The 13,693-nt window shown below is 31.7% G+C and overlaps 1 protein-coding gene across 2 annotated transcripts in view; it reads right to left on the reverse strand.

The window, feature by feature from the left end:
• The window catches only part of LOC124366079 (UDP-glucose 4-epimerase), a 32,530-nt gene extending 18,837 nt beyond the window's left edge, over positions 1-13,693 (reverse strand). The window contains exons 1-2 of one of the 2 annotated variants that reach the window (XM_046822321.1): positions 13,622-13,693; positions 13,427-13,522 (exon numbers count right to left, since the gene is read on the reverse strand). In XM_046822321.1, the coding sequence (XP_046678277.1) occupies positions 13,427-13,522; positions 13,622-13,655 (130 nt within the window). In that variant the 5' untranslated portion in view covers positions 13,656-13,693. Of the gene's footprint in view, positions 1-13,426; positions 13,577-13,621 lie in introns of those variants that run through there. The other variant, XM_046822313.1, reaches the window with a different exon arrangement.

The raw sequence follows: 13,693 nt of genomic DNA on the forward strand, positions 1-13,693 counted from the left end.
GATTGGGTTTAAGTTTTGTCAGGAGAAATGGATCATCCCTGCTCCTCTCTCTCTCGCACTCATGAGAGACATTACTGCTGAGGCATTGTCGGACCAAAAATGTCCCATTACCAAGAGCCTACTGTATTGTTGCACTGAGTGACTTCATCTGTATCAGATGGAGACATTAAGTATGTAATTGTGGAAGATAATCAACTATGTTCTTATTTTGTTCACACTACTACACACAAGGTGGAAGTGTAATAATAATAATAATATTCAACAAGTTCACTATACCAGCAGTTCAATCGGTGGTGGTGGACAAAATCTGAGTTTTGTATAGCTAAACTTGAATCCAATAAAAACAACTTTCATTCAGTCATTTTTGTGTGTGTATAAAAAACAAGATGTTATGATGAACCATTCTTGAACATATTTCATCAAATTTTGGAGACATTACTGAAAATGTAAAAGATATTATTGTTATTTGATAAATATATGTTGATGTTTTGTATAAGGTGTACATTCAGATTTTGTACATATTTCGCTTATGTATAAGATAAGATACTTGATAAGCTTTCCTAAAAGATTCACATATATGTCAGAAACTGGACATTAATATTGTTACAAACATTAAGCATAATATATTAAACATAATGAATGTTATAACTGAACTCTTAGATCATGATGAAAACATACTGGAAATGTAAGTATTGGGTTAAGCTCCATTTTACCTTCTTATTAATGCAGCATCCTTGTCTGTCTGAAGATATCCTGAATATAGTACAGTAGATGCTAAATTTAATGTAAAAAAATATATTTTTGAATAACAACTGAAAAATAACATACATTCTTTCAATAATACTTCACGTTCAAGTGTACATTACATTGTAATACAAACAAAATACTGGATGACAGAAGACCTAAAAAACACACAAATTATTAAATTAAAGTAGGCTTAGTAAAAATAGGAAAATAATATTGTAAGATCATGAATACAACAGAAGAAGAATAGTCACATTTACAATAAATAATTCTTATTTTCTTAAATAATGTTACATTAAAAATTACTTATACAGATTGATCAAGGAATGAATAACAATGATTTTCATCTTAACCATCATTTTCCTTTTATGACCAAGCTTCAGTTCCATGGGTATAGGCTAAGAGGACTATACTTATCATATGAAAGTGAAATTCCCTTAAAATTTTTTATTATATATACAACATGGATCATTATTTATAATAAAATAGGAAAAGGTCCTGCAAAAAAACAACTTGTCAATTTATGGTGAGGGTATTAATATAAAATATAACATAATATCAATATGTAATATAATATAATATAGAAATATAATGATTCAGTTAAAATTTCAGAATTATATAAACCTTTTTTTTGGCAATTGTTGAAAATTAAATTTTGCAATATTTAGATCACCTTAGAACAAAAACATAATGCAACAATCATCTTAATAGCAGCAATGAATTCTAATTTTAGAGAATTAAACCAGGAAAATTATTTAAGATAGTCATCTCTTTTGAAAATAATCATTTATTTATTTAAATTCCCACGGTATAACCATTTTGAAATAATACAATAACTTAAGATGGCTAAATAGTAGTGACAAATAATTATTAATACAGGACGTAATGAGTAAACATGAATGAAATTACAATAATCATGTAATGGCTAACGTTAGCTATAAACATAATACATAAAATTGGTGTAACAAATATATAACTATAACAAAAACAAGATAAAAAACAGAACCATAACAATAATAGATTTACATATATATATATATATATATATATATATATATATATATATACAGGGTGTAAATTAAGTCCTTATACGCCTGTATATATTCCAAACAAATTGAGATACTGATGTACAATCTTCACCATACCTATTAAAATACTTTTTGGAGGGTAAAAATACTCCTTTTTTCAAAGAGGGGTAGAGGGGGGTGACTTTAAATTTTCAAATTGCAAACCCTATCTTGTGACTTGTCATTTTAAAATTAACAAAACATCTGTACAAAGATCCAAGCAAAAGTTATGGGCAAACAACCCCTTACATCTAAGGGTATAAATTAAGTCCTGATACACCTGGATACGTTCCAAACTGGTTAAGATATCAATGTACAACCTTCACCATACTTATTAAATTCATTTTTTGGATTTTTTGAGGATAAAAAATAATTCAACCTCTTTTCAAAGGGGGGTAGAAGGGGGTAACTTTAAATTTTCAAATTGCAACTCCTGTCTTGTGACATGTCATTTTAAAGGTCTATTCAATAGAAATACAATTATATTCCCTGAGTAACTTCAGAAAAAAGGAGTTATTTTTATAATCCTAGAGGAAAATTGCTGGTTTTTAAGATACACATAGTTTTAAATTTTAATGGCCGCCTAAAACTGTGGCCTGATTACCTTAAAAAAGTGTTCTAAAACTTTCGAGGACCCTGGTTGTATTTTTTTTATTTTTTAAATCTTAAAAAAATACATAATACCCATGCATTTACACATGCATCTGTTGAGTAACAAAGTCATGATTTCAGAAAACCCTTCATGGAAATGTTCCAGCCAATTTAGATTCTCCATGGGACGAAAAACTGCAAAGAATTTGTATTGATAGCATATTGGTTTGACGATATGACTGAACAAGACTTGATGGTGAAAAGGTAATAACTTGATTCATTACATGTATCCTTATACTTCTGGTAAAACAAAATTTAATACATTTACATTAGAAAATAAGTAACCACAGTAGTCAGCTAAAGAAGGGACAAAAACTAAAATCTCCAGACAATGCTCATGAAAAGTTAATAATAAGTACAAGTATCAAAACCATGTACTCGTAGTAAATATTAGAAACAACTACAGCAATCTTAGCTTTAGTTCTGTGGTCAACATGAGGCAGGAAACAATGGCTCATCAACATAAAACATCTTTACTAATATTTATAATAGCAGGTAAACAACTATGACTAATACAGATGTTCATAGTTAAGCTTCAACTGATTAAACTGACCTAATTAACTGATTAAACTGACCTAATTCTCTGTTTCCAATAGCAAACTATCACAAACTACTGATAAGGTTCTTATATCAAAACAAAAACATTAGGCCTATGTAAGGCAAACCAAGCAATATACTTATTAGAACTGTTTATATATATATATATATATATATATATATATATATATATATATAATTTTATCTTAAATAAATTATAAATCAATAAAGAATAAATCATTTCATCAAAATCAACTTTATCAAATTTAAACCCAACTTATTTTTCAAGATGATTATAAACAATTGTCATCAATACGATAAGTATCAATTTTTTTTAGGATCATGTGCAACAAAAGTAAACAAAACTTCATATAATCAATATTTCTTATATGGTGAGGATTTTCAGCACTCAATAAAACCTTTATGTTCGATTGACATTTCACTCAACAAAATGCAACGTATATCTGCTTGTGTGAAATAATATCAAATCTTGGTTTTACTCCAACTTTCTCTCAACTTTTTGTCCCTGTGACATGAATAATGTGATAGAAAATGTTAGCCAAGATAGGACTAGGAACTGTGAGCATTGCAACACAAACCCTAGTTCCTTTCGTGATGTGTGCCTCCTGTATGCTTGATTTTCAATTCAAATAATTTTAAAGTTACCTAAGAAATGTTACTTGCTTAGTACTTACCTAATTGGATTTTTATTACTCAACTTTCATCTCTATTTAACTTTTTGTTGTAAAGTTACCAAAACACATGTTAGTTGTCTTCATAACAATGTACGTTATAATATAACATATCACCTATCTTCCAGAGTTTTAAAAATGATGGCAAAACAACAACTACAAAACCATTCACAAAAAGGACACAGGAACTCGACACTCAACATCTGCTCGGTGTTACAACCTTTAGGGAAAACTACCATGGTAATTTCACAAACAAGACAAAAACTTAAAAATCTTCTAAAAAAATGTTTGGCCTTAACAACTCCCCTTGATCGTGAGCATATTGATGGCAACACCTTTAGAGAGTTGTTTTCTACAATTAAGATACAATGTTTATAGAGTTTTAGAACATGTTTATGAGTCAATATATGTTGATTATATCAGTTGATTGGTTGAACATTCTTGAAGAAATAGGAGTCATCCAGAAAGTAAGGTATGATTTCTTATCAAAAATAAATAACACCAGAATTTTCAAAGAAACCTATTTTATTTCTGACATTTTTCTTTATTTTTCAACATAGTTTCTACTTTTTTAATCATTTTTTATAACGTTCTACAAGCTTTTGAATGCCGATGTCATATAAGACTGCCCCCCTGTGAGTATAACTAATCGGTACTTTGGGATTATACCGACCACACCCAGACATGAATCGTTATTTGACATTTTGCTTCTACTGATTACTAGGTTAGCGTTAGAACAATATTTCGTCAATATAAAACAGGAATTGTCTTATCGCAAACCCCTCCCCACCCTCAGACAGAGGTCAAAGTCGAGCGGTCTAGTAGATAACGTGATTGCAGAGTCTCGCCGCCCGTTCAGCTGGTGCGTCGCTTTGTTGTACTTCCGTGTTTTACCTCTACATTTCTCCAAACACAAAAATTCAACAAAAACAAACATTACCAAACTAAAACTAAACTCTTTATTGAAAAAACACTCAAAACTTGTTTTTATTCTTGATCACACTCCGCCACCCAAAATGCAAGTGCCTCCGGCCATCAGCGCGGGCTTCGGCACCGAAGGTGCTGCCCCGCGCTGATGTCGACGAAAGAAAAACATCCCTCAAGATAGTACCTATCAGTAAAATATCAAATTCTAGAGGGGCTGATCAGAAATATAAATTGAATTGTAATGGAAAGGCAATTATGTACCGTGCAAATCATGTGATGCCGCGCCCTGCCCTAATCGGGATTATCGAGAAAGATAAGATAACAGCGACAACAATACCGATCACAATACCTGGAAATGCTTGTAATTATGTAATTAAACAGTTGTTTTTTCGTTCTATCATGTTTGTTTCTATAAATTTATATTTTTGTGTTCTTCATACTGGGTGTGGTCGGTATAATCCCAAAGTACCAACTAATCTTTAACTACTTCTTTCACCTCGTCATCAGTGTTGAACCGCTTACCGCCAAGAAACTCCTTTAGGTAGCGAAACAAGTGAAAGTGGCTTGACGCCAAGTCCAGATTGTAAGGCAGGTGGTAAATCCGTTCCCAACCAAATGATCTGATGAGATTTTGGGTTTGGATGACAGGATGAGGTCTAGCATTGTCATGTAACAAGAGAACTCCAGATGTCAATAGGCCACAATCTTATTCTGTATTGCACGTCACAGTTTAGTCAGAGTATCACAATAAGCGGCTACATTTATTGTTTTTCCTCATTCCAGAAACTTGACTAACAATATTCCATATCCATCCCAAAACACAGTTGCCATAACCTTGTTAGCTGATACTGTTTGTTTGGACTTGACTTTAACCACTGAAGTAATGTGGCCCCATTCCATTGACTGACGTTTCGTTTCTGGGGTTATGTGAGAAACCCATATCTTGTCACCTGTGACAATGTTCTTTAAAATTGTATCGCCTTCCTCATAATATCAGACCAGAAACTTAAGAGCACAATGCATTCTTCTCATTTGTTTGTTCCTTAGTAAGCAGTCTAGGAATCCAACGTGAGCACAATTTGCGAAATTTCAAATATTCAGAAACAATTTGGTGCAATGTCATGTTCTTTCGGCTCTTTTCATTTACCTTCGATCTACCAAATTCGAATACCTTATATGCAAACATTCACGGCTTTGTACAATGAGATGGTTTTTTATAACAGCATTTAATAGTATTTTCATTGCATTAGATAGTTTATTGATCATTAGTGCAATCTAGATTTTAAATTAGGCAATAACTTCTTCTATGTAATCTGCATTACACTACTGATCAAGCACTTTACAATAATAATTTTCTAAATTTTAAATGTAATCAAATGTTTCTGCTTCTTTATGAACTTCAGCTGAAAGTATTAACAGCTGTTAAGTATCAGTTCACTTTGTATTATGTGTTGTAGCGCAGTCTGCCGAATCGACGGTAAAACGTTCCAAAATCAACAACAATTTATAAATAAAACATTAACTAACCAGTTAAAGTTGGACAGAGTTGTAAATCTAAACCATTCTCGAATCTCCTTCAACACACACAAAAAACTTTGTCAAAATTGGTCCAGTCGTATAGGAGGAGTTCAGTGACATACACACGCGTACGAGAAATATATATATATATATATATATATATATATATATATAAAGATGTAACAAGGCAATTTCTAACACGTGGTGGTGGAAGAAAAGGGCTCAGTCCATATCTTATCTAGGGCTGCAAGAAATCTATATCCAATACTAATGCAGTATGGGAAAATATTTGTGCAACATTTACACAGTATCTTACAAATAATCATCAACAAATACCTGCACCATCATCAAGTATTTATGCCCTAAGGGGCATATGAATATACTATACTATATTTATATATGAATATATATAAATAGTTATTTCATTTCAATAAGTGATATATATTACAAACAAAGAAAATACATTGCTTCTATATTTGTTAGGCTTTACATATACATTTTCAGAAAAAAAGTGTATAGATAAAATTAAACTAAACAAAAAACAGTCCACCTTTATAAATAGATATATACATACATACATACATATAACATACAATAAATGGAAAGCACTGATAGTTTTGGCATTTTTTCATGATTGTGATTATTTATTTTTCATACCTTTGCCAGGGTAGGGGTAAGGCTGCGGCTCTCTAACCGAGAGATCATGGGTTTCAATTCCCAGGGAGGTCAATAAATATTTATAAGTGGGTTTTGAGATAGCACAAACTCCATCCGAATCTCACGGCTAAGAGCATTAACTGCTTTTATCTTTATCTCGCCTTCGCCAACATGAGAATAGTGTGAATGTTCGAGTTCAGCTCTAGTTCACCTTCAGTTTACTGCAGTGTCTAAAATCTGACACTGTCACACATTTGAGCCCTGGAATCTGAAATCCACGTCCAGTTGAAGGGATCCATAAAAAACTGGATCCAACTGTGCATCTAATGAGACAATGAGAACACCTCATCTACTGGATTACAATGGATATGTCTGTTGGTAAACCAGACAGCCCTTTTTTTATAGTCTAGGTGTCTCTAATGTCTAAACAATGCAAGAAGTTCATTTTTGAACGTCTTCATCACCAACTTTTTTTGGATCTTTTCAGACAGACATGGACTCTAGACTTCAGGAGTCAAGTCTATTACAGTGTCACGTTTCAGACATTGCACTGAGCGGAATGTGAACTGGACTGAACTCAACATGCACATTAAATCAACCCTTCCCACCATAGATATCTTTTGAGAAAATCTCACAAGTTTATATACATGACATCATTCACCAAATACTAGCTACAATGGATATTTTGTAGATGAGGTGTAAATTGGAACACTTACCTTGATAAATATAATCTGGTCTTGAAAATAACAACCAAATAACGAGTTGATATGAATAGTTAAAATTTAATAGTGGTTGATTGAACAGTTAATAATAAACCCACATATTTTTTCAAATGTAGCAGTTATAAAAGGTCCACTAAAAATTGAACAACTATGTATCAGGTTTAATATTACTTAAGTTAATACTAACAAAAGAATACAAATTAAAAAGAAAAATTGCTCAACCATTAATACAACTGTGTGACCTGTTCTCGAATCAAATTCTATACACCATGAGTTTGAACATCAAGTAAAAAGTAACTAGTAGAGCTAAAATAACATGGTTACCTTAAAATTTAGCTTATTTATGCATTTAGAAACATAAAGCAAATTATTTACAAACAATAACTTCCAATTTTTAAGTTATTAAGAACAAAACGCTATTTAGTTGCCGTTTTCAACGAAACTGCAACATTCAACATTCATTACTTGGAAACATGATACAATCATGATCAAATTTGTATACACAATAGGTACAAGTGTACTTTATTTTACTACAAAATTTTAGATTTAAATAAAAAAAGTTATTATTAAATTACCATGTTAACTTTTATTCTCGACCGGGCAATTCGAAAAATTCAACATTGTTCACATTATTGAGCTCCTAATAGTTATTTTAGGCGTGTAATTTTGAAAATCACTATTTTAAATGTGTAATTTTTAACACAGACTTAATTTAGCAGGTTTTGTAATTTTATCGTGGCCGCCACCTGCTTGTTTGAATGTGTATACCACCACAATACACAGAGCAGTGCTGCCTAGCAGGCAGAGATTTGCATAATATTCAAATTTCTAATTTTGGGTGTAGGAGTTTATTTACATTTTTTCCACAAAAACGAACAATTCATAATCAGCTAGTACACTCTAACTCGTTTGAACACTATAATGACAGTAATGTAGTAATAAACAGCAAAATACAAAATGAGTAGATGTAAACAAAGTGGTTTTGTCTGGTCATATAGTCATAGTTGTTTGCAACAAAGACTACCTCTATAAACAAACTAAGAGTTTCATTGTTTCACTAGTAGCGCTATTCTGACTTCTTATCCTATCAACTCCTTGATGTGACAAATGAATTTCATTTGTATTTTAAGTTTATCTTAACTATGCATTACTTGTTTCATTTCTGATACCTTTTAAATCAAAACTTCCATTTTTTTCTGTTTTTCCAAGTGTTTGATGAAAACAGCCTTGTTATCAAAGGCCTCACAAAATTAAGTGTAATTATCAGTTTTTGTGATTTTAAATTAAGTTATATTAAAATGGTATACCGGTTGAAATAAAATAAATAAATAAATATTTAGAAATTGAATAAGCAATAAAGCTATATCTTCAGGATTAAAATTTTATACAGTAATACTATTCATTTTAGATTCTATTGCATAATTCTAATAAGCATTGTGAACTATTGTGCCAAAACCAAATACTCTAATCATTGTATTAATACAAGTTAGTTAGTTATTCAATCAAATTTAATTTGCTGTGTGGAATTTTATTATCAGATGTTCTAACAATGTTTTCCACTAAAATTTATTACCCTGCTGATAAATTTAAGGATTTTGCAACAGACACATGTAGCATATGTGATGTGGGTCCAATTCCATGCATAATTTTTCATCAACCATTTGCTATTGTGTGGTACTTTTAGTTTGTGTTTTAAAAGATGAAAAATTAAAAAGCACTGTACAAAAAATTAGTAAAATCATTCAAAGGCCAATTAAATTTTCTACTGTCTTGAAACCAAGCACTCTAAATATATAACTAAGAGTAAAATTCTTCAATGTCCTTTGAATGCTGAGCACTCTACATTGCCAAATACAGGAGTACTAGGATTTTTGCCAATTAAGGACTGCCACAATTTTTGCCAATATAAGAATGCCATGATTGCTGCCAATAATGAGTTTACCATTTTGAGGGGTAAACTTCAAAGACACAGCTTCTTTAATTTACATGAGGTGATCCTGGATATTCATTAATATTAAATTTATGAGAAGATTTAACTGTAAGACATTATGTGCATGCTTGAAACCAAACACAAATCATATTGTTAAGCATGCATCATATTTGTAGTAGTCTAGTTTTTCCAATTGTTATCACAATTTAATAAGTGACCCAAAGTTGTGTTTCAACTGTTTTGATCAATATTTATTATTCAATTGACTGCCTTTCTGAATGTTCATGTTTACATATTTTGTTAACAACTGATGACTTTATCTAGAGGTCTTGAACGCATTGTCTAATTTCTCAATTTTTACTATTGCAAAATATTCTCAACATCCATCAGTCTGCATTTTAACAGTATCACAGTACTGAAACTGCAATACTGAGGATAACTGATGGCATCCGGTTTCCATGGATCAGAGATAATGCAATGTTTTAATACAGATAGATTATTCTAAAGCTTTTGACACTGTCATCCAAACTCTAGTAGTTGAAAAGTTTAAGACATACAGGACTCTCCACTGTAGTTCTTTCATGGGTGGGATCTTATCTAAGTAGAGAGCAACAGTGTGTCGTGAATGATGTCATAGGATCTGACTGGAATCTAGGATATGTTACATGTGGAATAACACAAGGATCCCTTCTTGGGCTTTTACTTTTCTCACTATATGTTAACGATACTAATACACTAATACACTAATACACATTAAGTTTCACTTGTATTCTGACAATTTACAGATATATGCTCATGTTATGTTAGTAACATAAACCAAACTATTGGAAATATTTACTTGATACTACAGTGCACTGAAAAACACATTTTCACTGAAATTCAATCCGGAAAAAACTAAAACCATTATAGTTGGCTTTAACAATGTACATGAAATATTGGTGAATGGGGAGGTCATCCATACAATAGTAGTGTGAAAAGCTTGGAACTAACGATTACTAAAACACTGGACAGAACTGACTATGTGTGATCTGCCGCCGACCTGTAGTTTGCCCAGTGGGAGACAAAAGAAGGGATCTTCATTCTTGAGTTCGCGGAGAGGAAAGGTCGAACTTTAGAAATAAAACAGCGAAGTCGGAATAAAATCTTACTTGTTTAATTTCGAACGTTTGTGATTAGAGATTTAGATTAAGATAACAAAAGATTAAAACTAATTGAATTAAAAAAAAAAATTAACACATGATTGAAAATTTAGAATTTGGCTCTAGAACAATAGAATTAGAGAATTGTAGAGAGAGAGGAGCCGAATTATGATCTACCGCATCCTGAACCAATTTTACGACTCCCTGCTCTAAGATCGCCTCCAGTGATGCCCCTTCCCTTCTCTCTTGGCCCCCGACCAATCAGAGCGCCAGTTCTTCCCTGGTGGTTGTCCATCAGGTGCTGCCGCCAACGATTCACCCAGTAATTAACAAAACTACATGGTACTTTGGACGGCTCGAGGCCTGCGTTGAACACAGCTCTTCGCTGATGTCAGCGGATTCCTTACACGTGTCTGCGGCAACACCAGGTCGTTAGCTTTAGTTTAATGCACCTGCAGGCTGTGGAAAATTCCCTGTCCCCTTCCTCTGAAGTCGGCTCAGCGCCTATATTTCGCTATATTATTCCGGATGGCACTTAATGTGTACGGTGGCATTATTACACCTTGTGGAGGTCTTGACTTCCATTCTAAATAGTGATTAGAAGTAGTCACTAAATTAATGTTATGTAAATTTTCGCAGAATTCTCAGTTTAATATTAGTTTAAATTAATTTATTTGTTGAAGCTTTGGGGCGTTAACACCGAGGTGTCACATATGTTTGTGGATACCTGTAAAAAGGTATTTGCTGAAGATAATATGCTGATAATTCATATGTTGAAGAGAATACAACAATTTCTGCCTCACAATATAAAGATTCTACTAATTAAATTGCCTGTATTTCCTCACTTTCTTCACTGATGTGCCGTGGTTAATGACATGACTGTTGTGTGGAATAATAATCCAAAATTATTGTTTATACTTATTGTTTAAACCTTTCCAGGCCAGGCGGCAAAATATTGCTGTCGGTGACATATGCGAAAAGCGCCAGGCGGCAATATATTGTCTCCTTGATATTCGTCGTTTTCTTAAATAAATATGACATCAAATGATTAAAGTTTTATGTTTTTTTATTCCCTGGCATATTTGTAGATAATTAATATGAATATCATTTTTATTTTGGAGGTCTATGCATTTTTATTTCGTAATTGTCACGTGACATTATCAGCTGACTCGATCTTTCATTGTTTATTCTTTATGCTTCAGTGTAATCATACTATTGTATGCTGGATTCTTCTTCATTATTTTATTTTGTGGTTGTAAATATTAGTAGTTTTAGTTGTTACGTGTTTAGCTATTGTGTGTAGTTGTTACAATGAGTGACAATTTACGATCTCACGGGAGTGAAATTGTAAATAGCACATTTGTAAATAGAATAAGTGTAAATAAATTTCAAATAAAATTGTGTAAATATTTCTTGGTAAATAGTGTTTTTTAACTGTATTGAAACTGTTTATGGATCCTACAATCATCTGTTTACCGGTACATCCATAATGTGAATATTTATTTTAAGTTTCTTGCAATGTAAGAGTTAGTTACATTAACACATAAAATGTTGCGAAGTAAAATTATGCGTATTTATACAAAATGTGTCATAAAAAATTTATTTATGAGAGAAATAACACAACATGTTGTATGGTTGTTCCTTTCTAAATGTATACTATAATAAAATAGCTTCCTACAGTAAAATTACTTTTTCTTTTTTAGTTATTTGCAAAAAAAATTTTTTATGTAATCTATTAAAACCTTTTTTTTAAATTTTAAATTACTTAAAACTACATCTATATATTTTGTTGTTGATAGTATATATCTATACGAGTAACTTGGTGCAACTTTTAGGTCATTCTCTAATTGTTATGAAAACTTATAAATTTTAATCCAAGAGACTGCAAAATCGCCAATTTTAGCCTGGCACTTTTGACTAGTCACAAGGGGATATGAGATGTGAAAAAATTTTGCAACATCTCATATTTGCTCCTGGCCCTGAAAGGGTTAACTAAGGTGAGATAAGTATATCACTATTTATAGATTTCTGTGTTAAAATTACAAGACTTAACTTTGATCCTGATTTAAATTTTTAGAATTTTTAAAACCAGGTTTCCAAAATATTTAGTATCTGATTTAAAATTTATTGGTTTTGAAGAAGGCGTGAAGCAAAAAATTAAAAACTGAGGAGGTAAAATTCACAGTTTAATGGAAATGGCCATTATTAATTGTATGATAACCAATGTAAAGACTATTATTTATTTATTTGTATTGGAATTATAAGTTTCGGCAAACTAAACAAGTATCAATTGTGTGTCCTGGCACAGCAACTACATATAGTTTCCTGTTGGTTAAATTTCACATTTAATGTCAATAAACTAGTTTATTCCATTAACAAACTATTAATAAACATTATTTATTTATTTTTTATCCAAAACAACTGTGCAGTCTATAACTAATTATATAAGTTGAGATTTGTTTAATACTACTGTAATGTGTTTTAATCATCAGTATACTCGCCTGATATCCCTAATCATCATAATCTAGGGCTCAGTAATGCTGATTAATCCAAGTTTTAGTACATTAAAATAAATGATGACAGTCATCAGGTTAAATGAAATTCAAGTAATAAAAACAACACATTTTGATCTATTTCAATCAAAACAATCGAAAACAAATATGGCCACATATTAAAATCTGGCTTAACATTTCCCAAACCTGTTAGTAAGATCTTGCTGGAGTAATCTAAAATACTTTTATTACTAGAACATACACATTATGCATATTATATTAAGCATACAGAACAAAAGATAATGTTAAGAGAAATAAGTTGTAATAAATAAGGCTGTTATCTCCCTCACCTCTATAACAATTAACAAGATTGTCTACCACCACCACCGTGTATCCCTGATTGAGCATCTCCAAAACAGTGTGAGAACCAACATACCCAGCACCACCAGTAACTAGCACTACTGGTCCACTGCTCTCCATTCTCTATGGCTTCAAGTATACCTACACATACAAAACAGTGTGAGAACCAACATACCCGGCACCACCAGTAACTAGCACTACTGGTCCACTGCTCTCCATTCTCTGTTGCTTCAAGTATACCTACACATACAAAACAG

This window comes from Homalodisca vitripennis, chromosome 1 (assembly GCF_021130785.1).
Source record: "Homalodisca vitripennis isolate AUS2020 chromosome 1, UT_GWSS_2.1, whole genome shotgun sequence".
Lineage (NCBI taxonomy): Eukaryota > Metazoa > Arthropoda > Insecta > Hemiptera > Cicadellidae > Homalodisca > Homalodisca vitripennis.